This window comes from Pelophylax lessonae (genome assembly GCF_965119305.1).
Source record: "Pelophylax lessonae genome assembly, chromosome: 1".
Taxonomy (NCBI): Eukaryota; Metazoa; Chordata; class Amphibia; order Anura; family Ranidae; genus Pelophylax; species Pelophylax lessonae.
Window position 1 is genome coordinate 536739286 of NC_138768.1, and position 25132 is coordinate 536764417.

The 25132-nt window shown below is 41.3% G+C and overlaps 1 protein-coding gene across 1 annotated transcript in view; it reads right to left on the minus strand.

Annotated features, from left to right (window-relative positions):
* The window catches only part of CFAP299 (cilia and flagella associated protein 299), a 738453-nt gene that overhangs the window by 529840 nt on the left and 183481 nt on the right, over window positions 1-25132 (minus strand). Inside the window, exon 3 of the mRNA XM_082261915.1 lies at window positions 1619-1709. Coding sequence (XP_082118041.1) covers window positions 1619-1709 — 91 coding nt within the window. The remainder of the gene's footprint in view (window positions 1-1618; window positions 1710-25132) is intronic.

A 25132-nucleotide genomic window follows, 5' to 3' on the forward strand; every position in this document is an offset into this window, starting at 1 on the left:
AAACCGGCGCCAACCACCGCTAGTGAAACACCAACACTTTCTTAGTAAATATTACCTGGGATTTAAGGATCAGGCTGTTCCAGTGGATCCTTTAAATTGAACACCAGTTGGGGGTGAGGCACAAAACCTTACCGTACATTCCCTAAAAAAAGATGCACATAGCCCCCTATTTCCAGGATTTATACAGATCCATTGACTGCAGATGAGTAAAAGAGTAGCACACGACTTTAGCATAGGCTGATACTTTTGGAATGTGGACTCCTTTCTCTTGAATCAGCTGGTCCGGGTCATTTTAATTATCTGATTTTAATGCTGGTCACACACTATACGAAAAATCGTTCAAACTCATTTTTGAAAAACGAACACTCAGCCGTGAAAGCAGATGATCATGCCTTCATCATGTAATTACCAAATTTTGATAAATTGTTTAATGGACATAAATTAATACGTTTTTTGTTGTTCATTTCGTCACATATGCCTAGTGCAAACAGTTTGGGCGAGAAACACTTTAACCTTTCAATTCGTTGTTCGTTTGGCAGAATTTTCCAAACTGTTCCTTTGATTTTTCAGCTCTGAAAAGTTCAAACCGATTTTCTATTTCTGCCTATATTTGTGCCTATAAGGGAAGGACCTCCAAGGTGATATTCTCTGAAATATTGCCAGTGCCATGCGTAACACAGGAAAGACAGGGGGAGATGAGGGAGCTGAATGCATGGCTAAAGACCTGGTGTAAGAAGGAGGGATTTGGGTTTTTAGAGCACTGGGCTCACTTTTCATTGGGGTGCAACCTTTATGCTAAAGATGGCTTGCACCTAAATGGAAGGAGGTCTTTTGTGCTAGGGAGAGGTTTATGGGAAGGCTGGAGGAGTTTTTAAACTAGGATTGAGGGGGAGGGTGAATTAGATTATAATGGGGCAGACAGATCAGACAGGGCTCAGCCCCTATTGGTGGGTGGAATGGGGAAAGCTAGGGAGAGAGCTATGGCAGAGGATAAGAAAGGTTCCCATGTTACAAACAACCATTGGAAATGGTACTATTTGTACCAAAATTAAATTAAATGAATGAACGGACCAAATGACAGATTTTCGAACGATCTTTCGGCTAGTGTATGGCCAGCATTAGACAAAGCAAGGAGGTACTCATTCTTACCTCCCTATCTGGTACACACTTGAAGACAACTCATTTTTAACTGAAGGTAGATAGACACAGTAGCTGAGACATACAGCAAAATAGCAGTAATCTGGGATATCACCTGCCACACAAACCAAGATTTCCTTCCTAATTTGTTGGCGCAGAATTTTTTTTATTTTTTGTCGCTTAGCAATGTCCAAACTACAGTGACAACTACAGCAATGTCCAAACTACAGTGACAACTATAGGCCCGTGGAGTGGGCACAGCAAATAACTAATCTAAAACTGCAAAAAAGAGCACGCGTTTATAAAAAGTAAGCCAAGAGTATATTACATTCTAAACATTCTTCTGACTAAATCAGCTGATACAGTAAAATTTCAGCATTGTGTGACTGTAGACAATAAAAATGTTTCTCGATTAGTATATCCTTCAGCACGGTTTTCCAATGTACAGTAAGCTGTTGACAATCCAAAATGCTGTACTCACAGTCATCTTCCCGTTGCGGTTGGCTTCTTCCCTAAGGGCTAATGCCTTCAGGAAATTATCCTTCAGTTCTTTTCCTGCACTTGACAATATCCTGAAAAATAGGAAAACAATGATAATGAATAATATGCTTTAGTGTTTTGCATATGATGTAACTAAAATGACAAACAGTTAATACATTTACAGGTTAAAGACATAGTTAGCATAATCCAAAGTATTTTTTTTTCTGTGCGAATGCAGTCATGCTATAATGCATCTGAATTGGACTAATCTTAACCACTTGCCGACCTCCTGCCGTAGATATACTGCGGTAGGCTGGCTTGGCTGCGCGATTGCTGCCGGGCACCCACGATCGCTCCCTGTCGAGAGAGAACGGCGGTCTGATGTTGTAAACACAGCAGACCGTTGTTCTCTCTGGTATCAACACAAAGCACTTGTGTTCCTCCTATTTAGGATCACAGGTCTCTGTGTTGATTCCAAAGCCCCGTCCCCCTCAAAGTTGGAAAACACCCCCTTGGCATACATTTAACCCTTTGAGCAGCCCTGGGTTAACCCCTTCCCTGCTAGTGTCATTATTACAGTAACAGTGCATATTTTTAGTACTGATTACTGTAGTAATTTCACTGGCCCCCCAAAAGTGTCAGTTAGGGGTCCGATCTGTCCACCGCAATGTCGCAGTTTCGCTAAAAATCGCTGATCACCACAATTACTAGTAAAAAATTTACAAATCTTTCCCCTAGTTTGTAGACGCAATAACGTTTGCGCAAACCAATTAAAATACGCTTATTGGGATTTTTTTTTACCAAAAATATATAGCAGAATACATATTGGCCTAAAATGAAAAAAAAAATTGATGTTTAAATATTTTTATTTGGGAATGTTGTATAGCAGAATGTGAAAAATATTGTTTTTTATTTCAGAATTGTCGCTCTTTTTTTTGCTTATAGCGCAAAAAATAAAAATTGTAGAGGTGATCAAATACCACCAGAGGAAAGCTCTATTTGTGGGAAAAAAAAATGACATCAATTTTATTTAGGTGCAGCATCGCACAACCGCGCAATTGTCTGGTAAAATAACGCAGTGCTGAATCTCAAAAAATGGCCTGGTCATTAAGGGGGTAAAATCTTCCGGTCCAGAAGTGGTTAAAGCAAATCTGTGTTTTGCTCATGCAATTTGTTGGTGGATGAAAATCTGTAGGACCATGTTTTTCGATTCCAAATTTAAAATATATAACTTTATGCCCACTCCCCATAAGTATCCCGAGCTGTGTTAAATGCATAGCTTCAGCTCTGCTCTACAGACTTTCACTTTGTTGCTCTATTTATTAAGAAAGGTTGTGTAGGACTGAGCAGGCAGTGCATCCATTGCTTCTGCATGCCTTCTTCATTCCAATGGATGGAAATAAACTCCTACCGATGGCTGTGTGAGAACAGTGGTCTTACTTTCCCAGGGCTGCCACTTCAAGACCAGGCCTATTTCTGACATTTGTTGTTTACAAGTTAAAATCAATATTTTTTGCAATAAAATTACTTAGTATATATTGTATATATGTATATATATATATTTATATACATATACAGTGCCTTGCAAAAGTATTCAGCCCCCAATGAACTTTGCGACCTTTTGCCACATTTCAGGCTTCAAACATAAAGATATAAAACTGTAATTTTTTGCAAAGAATCAACAACAAGTGGGACACAATCATGAAGTGGAACTAAATTTATTGGATATTTCAAACTTTGTTAACAAATAAAAAACTGAAAAATTGGGCGTGCAAAATTATTCAGCCCCTTTACTTTCAGTGCAGCAAACTCTCTCCAGAAGTTCAGTGAGGATCTCTGAATGATCCAATGTTGACCTAAATGACTAATGATGATAAATAGAATCCACCTGTGTGTAATCAAGTCTCCGTATAAATGCACCTGCACTGTGATAGTCTCAGAGGTCCGTTTAAAGCGCAGAGAGCATCATGAAGAACAAGGAACACACCAGGCAGGTCCAAAATACTGTTGTGGAGAAGTTTAAAGCCGGATTTAGATACAAAAAGATTTGCCAAGCTTTAAACATTCCAAGGAGCACTGTGCAAGTGATAATATTGAAATGGAAGGAGTATCAGACCACTGCAAATCTACGAAGACCTGGCCGTCCCTCTAAACTTTCAGCTCATACAAGGAGAAGACTGATCAGAGATGCAGCCAAGAGGCCCATGATCACTCTGGATGAACTGCAGAGATCTACAGCTGAGGTGGGAGACTCTGTCCATAGGACAACAATCAGTCGTATACTGCACAAATCTGGTCTTTTGTCCAGGGCTGTCGTGTCTGTTGAAAACTGCAAAAGACTGCACACGAATTTTGTCGGCCAACAACAGCCGACTGCAGAAGTGATGTCATGTGATGGTTAACTTTCCTTGTCTTTTTTCTTTTCTAAGCATGCCCAGTCTTGCTAATCTGCTGTCTGTCAGCCGAAATCTGTACTGACTGGCGAACAATTGGCCGTTCTGGTGTTGGCCAACAAAAATTTTAATGCCTGCACGACAGATTCTGTTCGGCCGAAAATGCGCTGTCGGCTGTCGGAAGCATCATACTAACAAGCCTACAATCTGCCGATCGGTCGTCGGCCGAATATTTACGGCCGACAATCGGTACGTGTGTACGAGGCTTAAGACTGTACAAGTGGTCCAACTGGGTCTCCGTGAACGTATGCCGCAGGTCTCTCTCTCCCACTCTAAGCTCACTGATTGATTTCATCAGGAGGGGAAAAGACAATCTCCTCAGGGCTTCAGACTATTTAACAGCATCCCAGCCACCAACTAGGCACACCCCTCCAGGAATTGGCTACGCCCTGCTTGATATTCAGGCTGGCCATTTGAACTTCCCTTCCTAATTTTCAGAAACTTCTTCTATAGATAGGGAAAAGCAGTCAAACTCCCAGCCTATAAAGCACTGAACAGACAGCACCTAGAAGGAAGATATTTAGACTCATAAACAACTTTGCTTGGCAGCTTTGTGGAAGTTTGAAAAGCTGTTTTTTAAGTGTGTTTTCAAAGCTTCTGACATACAAAGGTGAGCACTTCTGAGCTGAGAAAGTCCTAGCCAAAGTTAAATTAGTGTTAGGCCCTTAGTGTTGTTAACTTAGCACAGTGAGCTCAATAAAATAAACATTCCTCAGGAAATTATTTGCTAGAATTTTTACCCTAGCATTTGCAGTTTATAACTTTCAGTGCTTCTGGCTCCTGCTACCTTGAACTTCCAGTCTTCGCAGCAAAGAGTGAAAACTGAATTAAAGAGGAAGTAAAGTTTCCTCTGTAACTCATACCTATAGGTAAGCCTATAATAGGGGCCCCCCTCTCCATGTTCCTTCCCCTGCACACTTTTCCATCTTCACGACCAGGACCATAGTAAGGCCACCTAATCCGCTTCACTGACCAGGTTGCCAACATGCTCCCCCCAGCGAGCTAACTGTGAGTTACTTCCACTCCTTTGGGTTCCACATCACATTCTGGAGTTTTCTGTTTTTAAGTTTTTCATTGTTCAAATACTGTCCAAAAACAATTTCTATACATTATCAGAGGGTGTTGCACCATCTTTAACTTTGTGTGTTGTCATCGACACCAACCCTTTTGGGTTCATCTAACGCTACAATGTGATTATTTTTGGTCCATTTGCATATTTCAGCATCTATCCAGGTGCTTCAATCTCATACAGCTGCTTCTTGATTCCCACATGCCATCTGTTTTTTAACACTGAAGGGGCGCAGGTCCTGTGATTTTTGAGCACTGGACTATTGTTTTGTATTTTCTATAATAAGGCTTACCTATTAGGTACTGTAAATATATCATAAACATGCATCGTTTAGGAGATATTTACTTTGCATGCAGCCAGTGACATCACTGGCACATGTGCTCTGAAGAAATGGCTGCCCGTGCCGTTCATTTAGAACCCTGTGCCGTAAACAGTGTGCATGTGTGAGAGTGACGTCATCACAGTTTCGGCCAATAAGGTGGCCAGAGGATGCGAACCCGGAAGAAAGACTGGGTATAGATAAATGCTGTGTGAGCAGTGAGCAGGTGGCACTGCGAGGGCTTTATTTTAAGGTAAGTATTTCATAATGAGCTAGTATGCGATGCATACTAGCTCATTATGCCTTTGTCTTTCAGGTTTTTATTTGTTATTTTTTGGGAGGTTTGCCACCTCTTTAAACTCTACAACTTTTTTTTTTTTTAAATGGGCCCCCAGGATCTGTTATTAGTTCATAAGCAGACTTACCTGTCAAATGAGCCCCTCCAACTCTGCGCTGTCAGTGCTCTTGCTGATCACAGACACTTTGGACTGTTCAGCCACTTGATTGGCTGAACCGCAATGAGGTCACACCCATGCATCCATATGGGAGTCACATCATCATGGCACACAGTGTCACTGTACATTTAGGTTGTCAGGCAAGGAGAAGCTGTTATGACAGAGACTAGCAAACCCTGGGGCAGCAATATTGACACCAGCTTAACTGGAACATAGACAACTATTAAAAGATAAAGAAGTGGCATACTCAGTAAGCGATTAAATCATCAGCTGAAAGTGTTTAACAGAAACTGAGGGTTTAATATTTTCCTCTTTTGAGAAAAAAAATAGTTTAGTGTTGTTTTTTTTCTTACACATTTAAATGATACAGTTGCTCCAAGTTGCATGCTATTTCGATTTTCTTAGCAGAAGCATCCACATATAGTTCATTATTAGGTGCCCCATCATTAATAGCTAACCTAATAAATAAATAACCTAATTATTTTGGTTTACTGTGCATGCTCAGTAACATAAATAAGGGTAATAGTGTGATCCTGGAACACAGCATTTTTGGGACAGGGGACTGAGATGCGGGACTGTCCAAGAAAATCTGGGATAGTTGGCATCTATACTAGATGTGGGAGATCTGTTCTACTGAAAAAAAAAAAAAGATCTAAATGACCCATTTGTCATAAGTAGTAAAAGCTTGGAGAGTGTGCTGCTCACTGAGCACTGATTAATTAGTGCTACAGAAGAAGTGCAGATACACCAATCATTCATGAGTTTGTAACCACCTACCTAATGTTGAATAGGTCCCCATTTTGCCACCAAAACATTCATAACTCATTGAGGCATGGATAGCACTAGACAATGTTGACCTAAATGACTAATGATGATAAATAGAATCCACCTGTGTGTAATCAAGTCTCCGTATAAATGCACCTGCACTGTGATAGTCTCAGAGGTCCGTTTAAAGCGCAGAGAGCATCATGAAGAACAAGGAACACACCAGGCAGGTCCAAAATACTGTTGTGGAGAAGTTTAAAGCCGGATTTAGATACAAAAAGATTTGCCAAGCTTTAAACATTCCAAGGAGCACTGTGCAAGTGATAATATTGAAATGGAAGGAGTATCAGACCACTGCAAATCTACGAAGACCTGGCCGTCCCTCTAAACTTTCAGCTCATACAAGGAGAAGACTGATCAGAGATGCAGCCAAGAGGCCCATGATCACTCTGGATGAACTGCAGAGATCTACAGCTGAGGTGGGAGACTCTGTCCATAGGACAACAATCAGTCGTATACTGCACAAATCTGGCCTTTATGGAAGAGTGGCAAGAAGAAAGCCATTTCTTAAAGATATCCATAAAAAGTGTCGTTTGAAGTTTGCCACAAGCCACCTGGGAGACACACCAAACATGTGGAAGAAGGTGCTCTGGTCAGATGAAACCAAAATCAAACTTTTTGGCAACAATGCAAAACGTTATGTTTGGCGTAAAAGCAACACGGCTCATCACCCTGAACACACCATCCCCACTGTCAAACATGGTGGTGGCAGCATCATGGTTTGGGCCTGCTTTTCTTCAGCAGGGACAGGGAAGATGGGTAAAATTGATGGGAAGATGGATGGAGTCAAATACAGGACCATTCTGGAAGAAAACCTGATGGAGTCTGCAAAAGACCGAGACTGGGATGGAGATTTGTCTTCCAACAAGACAATGATCCAAAACATAAAGCAAAATCTACAATGGAATGGTTCACAAATAAACATATCCAGGTGTTAGAATGGCCAAGTCAAAGTCCAGACCTGAATCCAATCGAGAATCTGTGGAAAGAACTGAAAACTGCTGTTCACAAACGCTCTCCATCCAACCTCACTGAGCTCGAGCTGTTTTGCAAGGAGGAATGGGCAAAAATTTCAGTCTCTCGATGTGCAAAACTGATAGAGACATACCCCAAGCAACTTACAGCTGTAATCGCAGCAAAAGGTGGCGCTACAAAGTATTAACTTAAGGGGGCTGAATCATTTTGCACGCCCAATTTTTCAGTTTTTTATTTGTTAACAAAGTTTGAAATATCCAATAAATTTCGTTCCACTTCATGATTGTGTCCCACTTGTTGTTGATTATTCACAAAAAATTACAGTTTTATATCTTTATGTTTGAAGCCTGAAATGTGGCAAAAGGTCGCAAAGTTCAAGGGGGCCGAATACTTTCGCAAGGCACTGTATATATATATATATATATATATATATATATATATACTGGCGGCGATCAGCAAATTGTAGCAGGATTGCGATATTGCGGTGGACAATCAGACACTGACACTTTGTGGGAACCAGTGACCCTAATACAATGATCAGTGCTAGAAATATGCACTGTCACTGTACCAATAACACTGTCTGAGAAGGGGGTTAAACATCTAGGGCAATCAAAGGGTTAATTGTGTGCCTAGCCCGTGTTTATGTCTACTGTATGTGCTGCTTTAAATAGGGGAAGTCATGGATTCTAGTCCCTGCTTTGCACTGCACAGAATCCATCCCTTCCCCCTGTCAGAATGGTGATCTGTCTTGTTTACATAGGCAGATCCCTTCCCTGTTCTGTGTTCTTTACCAACGATCAGCAGGTGCCGGAGGATATCTAGTGCCCGGCACCCACGAATCGCCTCTGCTGAGATTCTTCACAAGCTACTTGCCAGTGGCGCGCCTGCCCCCTGCAGGCAGAAGTGAAGCATCACGTATATATACATGATCCTGGGCTGAGCTCCTGCCCTGTAGCAGTAAAAGTGCTATAGGGCATTCAGCAAATGGTTAAAAATCCAATTCCAAAAATCCAAATCCAATTATAAGAATGCACTTACTTTTGGTGCCTTTTCACTTTGTTTGAAACATTTTTATTAGGTTTTCAAAATAAATACAGAAGCAAAATTAGACATAAACAATCCAAATAAACAGGGGAACCCTACAGGTGGAATCTAAACAGTTTTAAAATCCAAATTAAGGATACAGCATTTTACTACATTTAATACAAATATAAACACCTTATATGTCAATTATAATAAAACATAATTAGAAATGGGCTTTAACCTAAATTAGGAAAACTAATATAAGGTAAAATGGCATCTCAATGTTCATCGTTTTTGGCAATGTCCATGAGTTTATTAGCTTCTAGAATCGGCATAAAATGCAGGAAGGGTTTCCAGCAATCCATAAAGTAGATACTTTCAATAACTGCCTCATTATGTAAATATATCAGTTTAATATTTTTACTTTCAACTTTCAGTATAGTCATAAAGTGGTTTATAATAATCTCTAGTGAGTAATCACAGTTATTACATTTATCATATGCATGTATCCATGCAGACCTTATACAGTCACAATCTTCACAGATTTCCTTATTTAAGATTGATCTTAAACAAAAGTTTCCAGCCTTAGACCCACACACTAACCACATTTAAAAACACACTTTCGAAATTCCAGAAAATATTAAATACAAAATATTGAACTTATGTTGTACGTATGTACAGTATATGCATAATTTAAAATTATTTCATTGACAATATCAGCTTATTCATTTTATTTGCTATCCCATGTGTTATTTTTTTTATTTTCGTATACACATTTGTAATGCAGATTCTTACATTTTTCATACTGTTGCTTAACCTCCCTGGCAGTATGATTCTCACGGATTTTAGGTGCTGAAAGCGGTACCATTATTTTGCATGTAATTCTTGAGAATGAGCAGCCCGAACCAACTATTTGCATATTTTTTTTTTTTACTGTGCGTTCTTCTTTATAACATCTTGGGTATGATAAAGTTTGAAACACAAAATCATACATTTTAATATAACAAAAAACTATAAATAAGTTAAAGTATGTATGCATGTATACATATATATATATATACTGTGTATATATATACGTATATATATATATATATATATATATATATATATATATATACACACATAAAAAGTACAATAAAACTGCAGAAAAGGGCACTGGGGGGCAATGTAATGTGAATTTATTTTATTTTGAATGTTATCAGTGTGTTTGGTGTGTTTTACATTTGAATTTGCCGCCGGTTCCACCCCCCTGCGAACGTCACGTCGCAGGAGACGGAAGCCGGGGCACGGAGAGGATCGGGAGGAAGATCCGCCGCCGCATATCGCTCGCATACATCGCTGGATCCTCTTTTACAGGATCCAGCGATGCTTCTGGCGGTACCCCGAGTGTGGCTCAGGGTTACCGCTTTTGGCTCTGAAATGTAACCCCGAGCCACGATCGGGAATACCGCTAAGAAGGTTAAATAAGTCACCAATCAGCTGTAACATTATGATTACCGACAGGTTAAGTGAATAACATTGATTATCTCATTACAATGGCATCTGAAATTCAATGGGATTTATAAGGAAGCAAGTAAACATGCTGTCCCTGAAGTTGATGTGTTGAAAGCAGTAAAATGGACATCACAGTTTACTGTGTATGAGGCTGCGGAGCTGCAGACCAGTAAGGGTGCCCACGCTAACCTGTGTCCACAGCCAAAAGAGCCTGCAATGGGCAGGTGAGCATCAGAACTGGACCACATAGGCAAGCTGCCAGAGACAGTGTCATGCTTTGGTCAATTTTCTGCAGGGAAACCTTGGGTCCTGCCATTCATGTGGACGTTACTTGACATGTTTCATCTACCTAAATGTTGTTGTTGACCAAGTACACCCCTTTGTGGAAACAGTATATCCTGATGGTGGTGGCCTCTTTCAACAGGATAATGTGCCAACAATAAGTTTAAGGTGTTGACATCAGATCCAACATCTCCAGATCTCAATTGAGTAATAAGCAGGACGTGATGGAAAAACAACTCAAATCCATAGAGGCCCCACCTCGCAACTTACAAAACCTAAAGGATCTCCTACTGACAGCTTCATGTCAAATACCACAGCTTACCTTCAGAAGTCTAGTGCTATCCATGCCTCAATGAGTTATGAATGTTTTGGTGGCAAAATGGGGACCTATTCAACATTAGGTAGGTGGTTACAAACTCATGAATGATTGGTGTATCTGCACTTCTTCTGTAGCACTAATTAATCAGTGCTCAGTGAGCAGCACACTCTCCAAGCTTTTACTACTTATGACAAATGGGTCATTTAGATCTTTTTTTTTTTCAGTAGAACAGATCTCCCACATCTAGTATAGATGCCAACTATCCCAGATTTTCTTGGACAGTCCCGCATCTCAGTCCCCTGTCCCAAAAATGCTGTGTTCCAGGATCACACTATTACCCTTATTTATGTTACTGAGCATGCACAGTAAACCAAAATAATTAGGTTATTTATTTATTAGGTTAGCTATTAATGATGGGGCACCTAATAATGAACTATATGTGGATGCTTCTGCTAAGAAAATCGAAATAGCATGCAACTTGGAGCAACTGTATCATTTAAATGTGTAAGAAAAAAAACAACACTAAACTATTTTTTTTCTCAAAAGAGGAAAATATTAAACCCTCAGTTTCTGTTAAACACTTTCAGCTGATGATTTAATCGTTTACTGAGTATGCCACTTCTTTACCTTTTAATAGTTGTCTATGTTCCAGTTAAGCTGGTGTCAATATTGCTGCCCCAGGGTTTGCTAGTCTCTGTCATAACAGCTTCTCCTTGCCTGACAACCTAAATGTACAGTGACACTGTGTGCCATGATGATGTGACTCCCATATGGATGCATGGGTGTGACCTCATTGCGGTTCAGCCAATCAAGTGGCTGAACAGTCCAAAGTGTCTGTGATCAGCAAGAGCACTGACAGCGCAGAGTTGGAGGGGCTCATTTGACAGGTAAGTCTGCTTATGAACTAATAACAGATCCTGGGGGCCCATTTTAAAAAAAAAAAGTTGTAGAGTTTAAAGAGGTGGCAAACCTCCCAAAAAATAACAAATAAAAACCTGAAAGACAAAGGCATAATGAGCTAGTATGCATCGCATACTAGCTCATTATGAAATACTTACCTTAAAACAAAGCCCCCGCAGTGCCACCTGCTCACTGCTCACACAGCATTTATTATACCCAGTCTTTCTTCCGGGTTCGCATCCTCTGGCCACCTGATTGGCCGAAACTGTGATGACGTCACTCTCACACATGCACACTGTTTACGGCACAGGGTTCTAAATGAACGGCACGGGCAGCCATTTCTTCAGAGCACATGTGCCAGTGATGTCACTGGCTGCATGCAAAGTAAATATCTCCTAAACGATGCATGTTTATGATATATTTACAGTACCTAATAGGTAAGCCTTATTATAGAAAATACAAAAAAATAGTCCAGTGCTCAAAAATCACAGGACCTGCGCCCCTTCAGTGTTAAAAAACAGATGGCATGTGGGAATCAAGAAGCAGCTGTATGAGATTGAAGCACCTGGATAGATGCTGAAATATGCAAATGGACCAAAAATAATCACATTGTAGCGTTAGATGAACCCAAAAGGGTTGGTGTCGATGACAACACACAAAGTTAAAGATGGTGCAACACCCTCTGATAATGTATAGAAATTGTTTTTGGACAGTATTTGAACAATGAAAAACTTAAAAACAGAAAACTCCAGAATGTGATGTGGAACCCAAAGGAGTGGAAGTAACTCACAGTTAGCTCGCTGGGGGGAGCATGTTGGCAACCTGGTCAGTGAAGCGGATTAGGTGGCCTTACTATGGTCCTGGTCGTGAAGATGGAAAAGTGTGCAGGGGAAGGAACATGGAGAGGGGGGCCCCTATTATAGGCTTACCTATAGGTATGAGTTACAGAGGAAACTTTACTTCCTCTTTAATTCAGTTTTCACTCTTTGCTGCGAAGACTGGAAGTTCAAGGTAGCAGGAGCCAGAAGCACTGAAAGTTATAAACTGCAAATGCTAGGGTAAAAATTCTAGCAAATAATTTCCTGAGGAATGTTTATTTTATTGAGCTCACTGTGCTAAGTTAACAACACTAAGGGCCTAACACTAATTTAACTTTGGCTAGGACTTTCTCAGCTCAGAAGTGCTCACCTTTGTATGTCAGAAGCTTTGAAAACACACTTAAAAAACAGCTTTTCAAACTTCCACAAAGCTGCCAAGCAAAGTTGTTTATGAGTCTAAATATCTTCCTTCTAGGTGCTGTCTGTTCAGTGCTTTATAGGCTGGGAGTTTGACTGCTTTTCCCTATCTATAGAAGAAGTTTCTGAAAATTAGGAAGGGAAGTTCAAATGGCCAGCCTGAATATCAAGCAGGGCGTAGCCAATTCCTGGAGGGGTGTGCCTAGTTGGTGGCTGGGATGCTGTTAAATAGTCTGAAGCCCTGAGGAGATTGTCTTTTCCCCTCCTGATGAAATCAATCAGTGAGCTTAGAGTGGGAGAGAGAGACCTGCGGCATACGTTCACGGAGACCCAGTTGGACCACTTGTACAGTCTTAAGCCTCGTACACACGTACCGATTGTCGGCCGTAAATATTCGGCCGACGACCGATCGGCAGATTGTAGGCTTGTTAGTATGATGCTTCCGACAGCCGACAGCGCATTTTCGGCCGAACAGAATCTGTCGTGCAGGCATTAAAATTTTTGTTGGCAAACACCAGAACGGCCAATTGTTCACCAGTCAGTACAGATTTCGGCTGACAGACAGCAGATTAGCAAGACTGGGCATGCTTAGAAAAGAAAAAAGACAAGGAAAGTTAACCATCACATGACATCACTTCTGCAGTCGGCTGTTGTTGGCCGACAAAATTCGTGTGCAGTCTTTTGCAGTTTTCAACAGACACGACAGCCCTGGACAAAAGACGGCCCATCGTTCGGCCGACAATCGGTACGTGTGTACGGGGCTTTACTCACAAGAGTTCTGTTGATACTAGGATGCAGGAAAACAGTTTTAAGCTTTTGATCCAAGGGTATAGAGTCCCTGCCACTTTGGCCGGTATATTCCCGGCAACTTCGGACTCTTGCTGGATGGATTGTGGGCTTCAGGGATCCTACCTCCATATTTGGTGGGAGTGTCTGAGGATCCACCCATTTTGGCAGGATATTAGAGCACAAATTAAGGTCATACTGGATATTGATATAAACTACTCTCCCCTGGGGTTCTTGTTCCATGGGCTGCCCATTCCTCTTAGCCATTACAGCAAGTCAGTATTACCCCATCTTTTAAATGCGTTCAGACGTCTGATTCCTATGCATTGGAAGTCGGCTCAAATATCTGTGAGAGCTGACTGGATCCGCCTGGTTAACACCATTATGGAGGCGGAGGAGTGGGTGGCGAGGTTTAGGGATAGACATAGGAGATTCTATAGTATTTGGACTGCCTGGATACAATATATTTCTGGTTCGGCATGGGCATCCCAGCCTACGCCCCTTCGGCCAAGTATTAATGCTCTTGCGATGAAAAGATGTGACCTGAGTCGTGCTACATAACGTCAGTGCGATTCGGCGCTGTCACAGACAAGGTTCTTTTCTTTTTTCTTTGAGTGTTTTAGACCCTTGGAGCTTTCTTCTGCCACCATTGTTTTTGATCTAGGATGTAGTGCTGACTGTTATGGTTTTTGCTCTTGTTCTTTTTTCTCCTTTTTTTACCTCTCTATTTCTATTATTTTCCCTCCCCACTCCACACATTCTCCTCTCTTTATGTCTTGAATTACAGATAGTAAACTCAGGAATGATACGGCATTCAGTAATTGTAGCTCACAGAGATCTCTAAGATGCTAGCTGGAATAACCATGAGATACGTGTAGTTGATGAGACCTAGAGAGTGACCTTTATTGTTCTATATCAGGGATGATAACCTGTAACATGTTACCATAACTGGGCATTTTGCCCAATTTCTTGTACACTGCCTTGGTTTTTTCTTCATATTTTGTAACTTTTTTAACCTGCTGAAACTTGAAATAAAGATTATTTAAAAAAAAAAAAAAAAAACAGTAAGCTCAGAGGGGGGCTTCTTGCCCCTGGCACACTTTGGACTGGATGCTGGGTTTCCTTTCAAGAGGCTGCACCTATGGACTGATCTTGTTCCAGGATTCTGTGAGTAGAGCCTCCTGTCCTTGCTGCACCTTAAAGCTACTTCATGGTCCCCAGCCATGAACCTATCTAGCTGTACCTGTGCTAAAGCTAAGTCAGCTGTGGACCTACTGTATAGACTGTTCCAGTCTAGCTTTACCTGTTTTGCAAACTATCTCATGGTCTCCAGCTGTGAGTTAAAGAGTGTGTTACTGCTGCTTTGAAGTGTCCTTAGCAGAATTGTGCTCAAGCATTTTGGAGTATTCTACAGCACCCCAAATACCCTCCCAAGTTTTTTCAATAAAATACAAAAAGACAAATCCTTAGACTCTTCAATGAGCTGGAGTGAATGGACTGTTGCTGTGTGCCTCGCTGTCTCTGCATGGGAAAGAACCAGTAAAATCTACAGCGGCACTTTCGGGGGTAGCAGCACTACATTTGAGAAAGAAAGTTAATAAGCTTTTATTGCAGAAGAGACAAAGTATGTATCTTCCCCGTAAAAACTCTTTGTGCTCTCAAATTTCCTGGGCAAACTGCCCTTTTAATGGCAAGTGTACCTAAGACCTTTTTGACATGGGCAGCCTATGGGCAGTAAAACCAGTTGGTTGGTGTGTGTTTTACTGCCCCCAACCACCCATCTACAAGTGAACATGGAAGGTGAGGGCCACACACACAGCATGGCCACAATGGTTTTAAAATTTAACCCAGCTTGTCAAGTTTACCAGGTGGCATTTCCCAATGTGGTCACAGTCAGAAGTAAAAACCTATCAGATTATGCTATCAACAACTAATAAAAAAACACATTTAGTTTACAGTTAAGCTTTAATGTCTCTACAAAGTTAAAGGGCAATTCATGTTTTTAAATTCATTTTAACCGGTTGCCGACCGCCGCACGACTAAATACTGCGGCGGTCAGCCCCGGCCAGGCAGAGTGACGTATCGGTACGTCACTCGCCTGTCACTGACTTGCGAGCCTATCGCGGGCGGGCGCGCGCCCGCCGAGGCGCGCGCCCGCCCGCCGAGGCGCGCGCCCGCCACGGCTCGTTCACAGGCAAGTCAGTGCGTGTGACCGGCGGACTCGATGTCCGCCAGTCACACTGCGATCGCTCCTGTGAAGGGAGAAAGACAGAGCAGCTTGTGTAAACAAGCTGCCTGTCAGTTCTCCCTGTGTAAAAGTAAAGATCTGACCGTTCTACTATGTAGAACGGTTGATCTTTGCTTTTACACCAATAGCAATGTCCCTACACAGTAGAAAGCACGCCCCTAGGACACACTTAACCCCTCCCTGTCCAATAAAGTTAACCCCTTCCCTGCCAGTGTCATTTTTGCAGTAACAGTGCATATGTATAGCACTGATTACTGCAGTAATGTCACTGGTAACCCCAAAAGTGTCAAAAATGTCAGTCAAGGGTCCGATCTGTCCGCCGCAATGTCGCAGTACCGAAAAAAAAATCGCAGATCGCCGCCATTACGCGTTAAAAAAAAAAACACCAAAAATGACAAAAATCTTTCTCTTTGTTAGTAAACGCGATAACTTTTGCGCAAACCAATCAAAATACGCTTTTTGCGATTTTTTTTACCAAACATAGGTAGCATAAAACAAATTGGCCGAAAAATGTTAAAAAATTTTGATTTTTACTTTTTTTTTTGGGGAATATCATATAAAAAAATGTGAAAAATATTGTTATTTTTGCAAAATTTACGCTCTTTTTTTGTTTATAGCGCGTGATCAAAAAATCGCACAGGTGATCAAATACCACCAAAAGAAAGCTCTGTTTGTGGGAAAAAAAGGACGTCAAATTCGTTTAGGTACAGCGTCGCACGACCGCGCAATTGTCCGTTAAAGTCACGCAGTAAAAAATCGCAAAAAAACCCCTGGTCCTTTAGCAGCCAAATCCTCCGGGGCTTAAGTGGTTAAGGGAAATCAGAATGAATGCATCCCTTTAGCTGTCCATTGGGCTGCCAATTAGGTCTATCAGGTAGTCAATGCAATGGGCCACTAAAGTAGCATGCAAAATAGACATACATACAATGCTGCTGCTAATTGCAAGGCAGTAGTTTAATGCTGTCTGCCTGCAACAAGAAGAGCGGTTACTGGTAGGAACTGCAGGTAAGAAACTTTGCAACAAATTAACAAAATAAATGTGCTAAAGAAAATTGTGTGCAGTGTGGCATAATGCAAAAACATAATAAAAATGTACGTATATTTATTTTACATACAGTTTGAGGCTCCATGCACACTACCTTTTGGGAATTTTTGCTTCTAGAAGCAAATAGTGTTATCCTATGTGTCCATGCACACTATTTCTGTCTAGAGCTGTTTTTTAAGCCTCAGCGTTTAGGAGCAGAATAAAAAGATTTTTTTGCATTTTTGTGAGAGATATGCCAGCAGGAAAAAAAAAATTATTAGTCTTTTTCCCTTTAAAAACCACCAAAAGAGAGCTCGATTGGTATAAAAAAATTACATAAAATTTGTTTGGGTACAGTGCTGCATAATGCATGCTAATTTTAATTAGTTTAGGTAATATATATATATATATATATATATATATTGTCTGAAGGTATGCTTGTAATGTAATAAAAAGGAAATGGGGGAGAATATTGCATGGGAGAATTAAAGCCTTATGCAAATGAACATTTTGATCCTGGTGTTTTTTCCCTGCCCAGGCATCCACAAACATGCACATGCCGGAATGATGTATTCTTCAATAGCAGAATTTCCACATTCAGGGAATACATCATACTTGCATACGTGTGTTTCTGCTGATGCACAAAAGCATTGCTGATACCTGAGTGTAAGCCTTATATGGCCGACAGTACGCACCACCTGCAGCTTCCCGAGTGGGAAAAATGCTGGGATTTTTAGTTAAATAATTAACTATTAAAAATGCTGTATTTTCTATCTTAAATGCTTTGGGGGTCTATTTAAAAAAGCGGCAGTAAAAAAGTTCCACACAGTTAAAAAGCACAGCAATTTACTTTACAAATGTGCAGTGCACTCACCGGCTTCAGGACAGTGCCGGATTACCAAAGAGGCAAGTAGGAACCGGCCTATGGGCTGCGTGCCATTTACAGGCCCCGCGACAATGGATCAAAATAATATTGATTTGATCTTGAAAGAAAATTACAATAAAGCTATCTGAAATTGTTCACAAAAAATAAATCAACTCAAAGACGAAAATTTACAATAAACTCTACATAAGACTCTATGGAGAAAACACTGTATTAATGTAATGTGCCCAATAACAGCTTAAAGTGAATAAACCATAGACATTAGGTTCACATTATGGTTTCTCTCATCTCTTTAATCACTTAAGGACCAAGCCTATTTCTAATACTTGTTGCTTACATGTTAAAATCAGTATTTTCCAAACATCTTATATATATATATATATATATATATATATATATATATATATATATATATATTTACCAAGTTAACAAAGACTCTAGAGAATAAAATGGCGGTCATTGCAATATTTTATGTCACATGGTATTTGCGCAGCGGTCTTTTAAATGCATTTTTTTTTTTAAATTACACTTTACTAAATTAAAAAAACAAAAAGAAAAACAATTAAGTTGGGCCAATTTTTTGTATATTGTGAAAGATGATGCCATATTAACAACAGGTGCACACACTTGTGATTTGGCACTATTCTGCTTGGGGTGTGGTATCGATCGGTACACACCTTAAATAGACCTTTGCTTTGTATGTGTGTAGGTGGTGAACAAGCACAACTTTACGTGTGAAGCGCGTCTACGTTTTTGTATCCTGTATTAACTGTCCGTTGGTTTAATAAAGAAGCATCATTATATCTGTTGGAGTGCGGCCAATTTCATTGGTATTTTAAAGATGATGTCATGCCGAATAAAAAGATACCTAACATGTTAGGGTTTAAAATTGCGCACTCGTGGAATGGCGACAAACTACGATACTTAAAAATCTCCATAGGCGATGCTTTCAGAATTTTTAAGGGTTACCAGTTTTGAGTTACAGAGGAGGTATTTTGCTAGAATAATTGCTCTCGCTGTGACGATTGCTGCGATACTTCACATGTGTGATTTGAACACCGTTTACATTTGCAGGCGCAACTTACGCATGCGCTTACTTTGGTATGCGAGCACGCCAGGACGGGGGGCGCTTTAAAAAATATTTTTCCCTATCTATTTTCTTTTTTCTTTTTTTTACTGTCTTTAAAAAAAAAAAAAAAAAATCTGATCACTTATATTTCTAGCACAGGGAATGTAAACAGTGGCGACTGGTGCTCCATGGGCCGGGGGGGGGGGGGCGACAGACGGACCGCACCATACTACCCCCCCTCCCCGGACCACACCAGGCCGTAGCCACACACCATACCACCACCACCCCCGCCGGCTCACTCACGCCTGGATATGTGGAGGGAGGGCAGGCAGCAGCAGCCCACAGCAGCGGCGGCTTCAGCTTCGGCTTCTTCCCCCTGTCTTCTGCGTCTCCTTCCTCCTCTTCCATGGCCAATGGCATGGCTTCTCCTTTCGTCTCAGACCCACTTCCTGATTGGCAAGGAGAAGGATCCGTGTGACAATAGCGAATATTCATTCGCTATTGTCAGACAACTGGGTGGGCTCGTGGCTCTGCGCCCCGAGCCCACCCTTTTTTTAGCCTATTAGAGCATTTAGCCTATTAATCACATGCTAAAAAAAAAAAAAGCCCCATTAAAACTCCATGGATGGGGGGGCGGTGCCCCTGCGCCCTCAATGTACCAGCCGCCACTGAATGTAAACATCCTTTGTCACAGTAATACGCAGTGACAGATACTCTTTATGGAGGGATCTGGGGTCTAAAACTTAACTTAAAAGTACCTAAAAGTATTTAAAACACCAAAATCGTCAATTTTAAATACTCTAATTTTTTTTAAAAATCAGTGCCATTGGCAGCCGAGTAAACTGAAAGTGACGTTGAGATGTCGCTTCTTGGTTACTACATCAGAGACCCGATCGAAGCTGAATCTGGCTTCATTCATGACTCCAGCCAGCCAGCGAACATGGCGACTGGTCACTTAATGAAGCGGCAGACGGCAGCGGGAAGTAGGGGCGGGGGGGGGGGTACATGTCAACGGCCGAGCGGCTGCTGAGCTGCATCGGTTGTTATCACTAGAAAGCCGACCACCAGCTTTAGCTGCAGGCATCACGCTGGTTTGCGGGAAGTGGTTAAGCTGTTAGTTTAAAAAAAAACATGGGTGCAACCTACGTAGTGTAATGTACAGTAGGGATAGTCATACCCATCTAGCGGCTGACGTGCACACTGTTGAGTTCAATGTTATCCGACTAAAGTGTGCAAACGAGAAACCTGTGAGGGGGGCCCTAAGGTTTCAACTACTTAGGGGCCTTCACAGAGTTTGATTCGGCACTGCTTGGGGAGTCTGAGGTCATTGGTGTGGAATAGTAATCAGTGAGGAGCTGTTAAAAAAGTCACATGACTTGCTTTCCTCCAATCATGGAGTTCTCTCTGCTGCATTAACCACTTCCATACAGAGCAGTTAGACACCCTTCCTGCCCAGACCAATTTTCAGCTTTCAGCACTCTCACACTTTGAATGACAATTGCTCAGTCATGCTACACTGTAACCAAACAAAATTTTTATCATTTTTTTCACACAAATAGAGCTTTCTTTTGGTGGTATTTGATCACAACTGGGGTTTTTTTTTTTTTTCGTGATATATGCAAAAAAAGAGCAAAAATTTTGAAAAAAAAACACTTTTTTTTAGTTTCAATTATAAAATTTTGCAAAAAATTAATTTTTCTTCATACATTTGGGCCAAAATGTATACTGCTACATGTCTCTGGTAAAATTAACCCAAATTAGTGTATATTATTTAGTCTGTGTGAAAGTTATTGAGTCTAGAAGCTATGGTACCAATTACTGAAAATTGATCACACCAGATGTACTGACGGCCTATCTCCTTTCTTGAGGCCCTGAAATGTCAGGACAGTACCAATACCGCCCAAATGACCCCTTTTTGTAAAGTAGACAGTCCAAGGTATTTAGTAAGAGGCATGGTGGGTTTTTTGAAGTTGTAATTTTTTCCCACAATTCTTGGGAAAATGAAGAAAAAAAATTTTTTTTCTTTTTTTTCCCACAAAGTTGTCAATTTATAAGCTATTTCTAACACATAGCATGTACACAGCAAAAATTACACCCAAAAATACATTCTGCTACTCCTTCCGAGTATGGCGATACCACATGTGTGAGACTTTTACACAGCCTGGCCACAAAAAGAGACTCCACGTCCAAGAAGCACCTTCAGGCGTTCTAGGAGCATAAATACACATAAAACTTTCTTACTACCTATCACACTTTTCAAGGCCCTAGAGCACCAATACAATGGAAAAGTCCACAAAATGACCCCATTTTGGAAAGCAAACACTCCAACGTATATTCTATGAGGCATTATGGGTCGTTTGAACATATCATTTTTTTCCACAGGTTTTTGGAAAATGTGGGAAAAAAATGAAAACTTTTTTTTTTTACACAAAGTTGTCAATTTATAGGATATTCCTAACACATAGCATGTACACAGCAAAAATGACACCCCAAAATACATTCTGCCACTCCTCCTGAGTATGGCAATACCACATGTGTGAGACTTTTTCACAGCCTAGCCATATAGAGGGGCCCAACATCCAAGGCGCACCATCATGCATCCTAGCCACTTGCCTAGGCCTATTTTTGACATTTGGTGTTTACAAGCTAAAATCAGTTGTTTTGCTAGAAAACTGCTTAGAACCCCCAAACATTACATATTTTTTTTTAGCAGAGACCCTAGAGAATAAAATGGAGATTATTGCAATATTTTTTATCACACCGTATTTGCGCAGCGGTCTTCCAAACGCAATTTTTTTGGAAAAAATTCACTTTTTTTAATTAAAAAATAAGAAACCAGTAAAGTTAGCCCAATTTTTTTCCATAATGTGAAAGATAATGTTACGCCGAGTAAATAGATACCCAACATGTCACGGAATGGAAATAGATACCCGCACGCTCACGGAATGGCGACAAACTTTGGTACTTAAAAATCCCCATAGGCGACAATTTAAAAATTTCTACAGGTTGCCATCTTTGAGTTACAAAGGAGGTCTAGGGCTCAAATTATTCCCCTTGCTCTAACGATCGCGGCGATACCTCACATGTGTGTTTTGAACACCGTTTACATATGTGGGCGGGGTTTCTGTATGCGTTCGCTTCATGCGCCTGAGCTCACGGGGACAGGGCGCTTTAATTTTTTTTTTTTTTTTACTATTTATTTTATTTATTATTTTTTTATTTTTACACCGTTTAAAAAAAAAAAAAAAATTGATCATTTTTATTTCTATTAAAAGGAATGTAAACATTCCTCGTAATAGAAATAGGCACGACAGGACCGGAACGTGGCGGGAGGGGGGGGGGCGCCTTTCCGCCATCCCGGAAGGGTGATCCCACGGCGAATCCGCCGCTGGGACCACCCTTATCGGAAAGCCAACCGTCCACCGTTTAAAAAAATACCAGGGTTATGGCAGATATCTAGGGGTATGTGAGATGATTACAGCCACACACACCTACACAGGTTGAACTAGATGGACTATTGTCTTTATTCAACCTCACCTACTATGTAACTATGTAACTATGTAATATCTGCTGCCATAACACCGGTATTTAGGTTTAAACGGAGGACGTATATAAACCTTTTTGGACTTGGACATGGTGGCTGTATGAAGGGTGATAGGTACTCGGGTACTTTGTTGGGCAGGTGACAGGTACTCTGGTACTGATGAGCAAGTGGCAGGTACTCGAGTACTCCGATAGGCAGGTGACAGGTACTTGGATACTCTGATGGGCAGGTGACAGGCAGGTGATAAGTACTGATGAGTAGTACTGATACTGATAGGTGATACTGTACTGATGGGTACTGAGTACCCGTCATCAGAGTACCCGAGTACCCGTCATCAGAGTACCCGAGTACCTGTCATCAGAGTACCTGAGTACCTGTCATCAGAGTACCCGAGTACCTGTCATCAGAGTACCCGAATACCTGTCACCAGCCCATCAGAGTACCCGAGTACCTGTCATCTGAGTACCTGATGGGCTGATGGGCTGATGGGCTGGTGACAGGTACTCGGGTACTTTGATGGGCTAGTGACAGGTGCTCTTTATTGGGGGGGGGGGAATCAGTGTGTTTGGGGTGCACTATGATTGGTAACTAGCTGTTACCACACTCCTCACACAGGATCAGTGTGTGAGGAGGAGAACACGGTGACAGCTAGTTACCGTGTTCTCTGTTGACATTTGTGACATTTGCTCTTTACCTAGATCGGGGATCGACTCTGTCCGAGGGACGAGCCTCGTCCCCGATCGCTGCTCTGCGCGCCCCCGGGGGCGCGCATTGCAGAGAGAACGAGCGGCTCGTGCTGGAGCCGCTCATGTGATCGGCTGTGATTGACACAGCCGATCACGTGGTAAACAGCCAATTTCTATTGGCTGTTTACCTTGATCAGGGATGGGCTATGTCCGAGGGACGAGCCTCACCCCCGATCGCCGCGCTGCGCGCCCCCGGGGGCGCGCAGTAGAGGGGAGATCCGGGCGACGTCATATGATGGCGGCCCGGATCCTCACAACCACTTTGCTGACGTCATTTTACATGACGCGGTATGGAAGTGGTTAAAGTAGGGAAAACTCACTGGCCTGTTGCTGCTAAAGTCTTTTACCAGCCACAAATTTAGAAGATATCAAAATGCTCATTTATAGCAAAAAGCTAATATGACTATGCATTTTTCACTATACTCTACAGTAGTACTGCATATAGTGACCCATGGGCCGAGGTACACGGTAGTACTGCAGAGTATAGTGTAGAGCAGATAGTGATATCTGCTCAAGGTTATAAATGATTCTCTCAGTCTTTTTTTTTATTTATTTTTTGTGGCTGCTAAAACACTTTAGTTGAATCTTTGCCATAGTTATCACTGGATTTGGCTCTCACTGGAAAGTACACACCTGACTAAACATTGGCACTAATATTCAAAACATCTAACTTAGAGCTACTATCTACATGTGGCTGTCCCTTCGCCACTTGCCTTAGTTCTACACAGAGATTTCACTATCAGCTAGGTGCTGGGTTTTATGTCAGGTACAGCAGGGAAAAACATTGAAAAAACGTATGAGTAAGACTCAGTGACTCAAAAACACTATATACAACTGTTTTTAAATATATATAAATCTATCTATCTATCTATCTATCTATCTATCTATCTATCTATCTATCTATCTATCTATCTATCTATCTATCTATCTATCTATCTATCTATCTATCATAGATAGATAGATAGATAGATAGATAAGATATAGATATACCTGTAGATATAAATATAAATATCTATATCTATAGATCTATGTATATAGACAAGTCACGCACCGTCGCGTCCCATAGTGTAGTACAGGACCGGTTCTAATAGGAGCGACACAAGTCGCTCCGACTTAGAAAAAGGGTCCTGTACTACTTCGGGGCAACCTGGAGCGACTTGCATAGACATTAATTTTATGAAGTCCGTGCAAGTCACACCCTAAGTCGGAGCGACGTAGTGTGAAGATACCTATATGGTCCCAGTGAAAGAAACCATGAAAGGCTCCCTGACCACTGGCGCCCTTTCCATTGGTCCCGGAGCCCTTTCCTCTGGTCTGGAGGCCCTTCTTTTTGAGCCCGGGGTCCTTCCCGCTGATCTTGGAGTCATTTACTCCCAGTGCTGGGCCCTTTATAAGCTCTGGTTCACACTGCAACACAAAAAGTAGCATGACAAGTCAAAACACAATAATTTCAATGGATTCCCACTTAATTGTAACTCAAGTGGAAGCGATGGAAAAAAAAAAGGTCCCTGCACTACTTTTCTGTGACTTCTGATGTGATTTGAGTACCATAAACTGCAATTTTAAATCACAAAAGTCTCAAACGAGTTGCATGGAATTCATAAGCAAGTTGCAAGCAAGTCACAAGAAAAACACAAGAAAGTCGCCCAACTTTGGGGTTAAAGCAGTGTGAACCGAGCCTTACAGTCCCACAGCGGCGCCACCACAGTGGCTGAACGCCAAGGCCCAGTAACAAGTACGACTTTTGCAACTCTGGTAGTTGTGCCATTGACATGCACGTATATGTTGTATGTATTCACTGTTCAGTATTCAGCAATATAGCATACACAAGAATGTGTTCATAGACAATTGCCAAGTTATCAGATT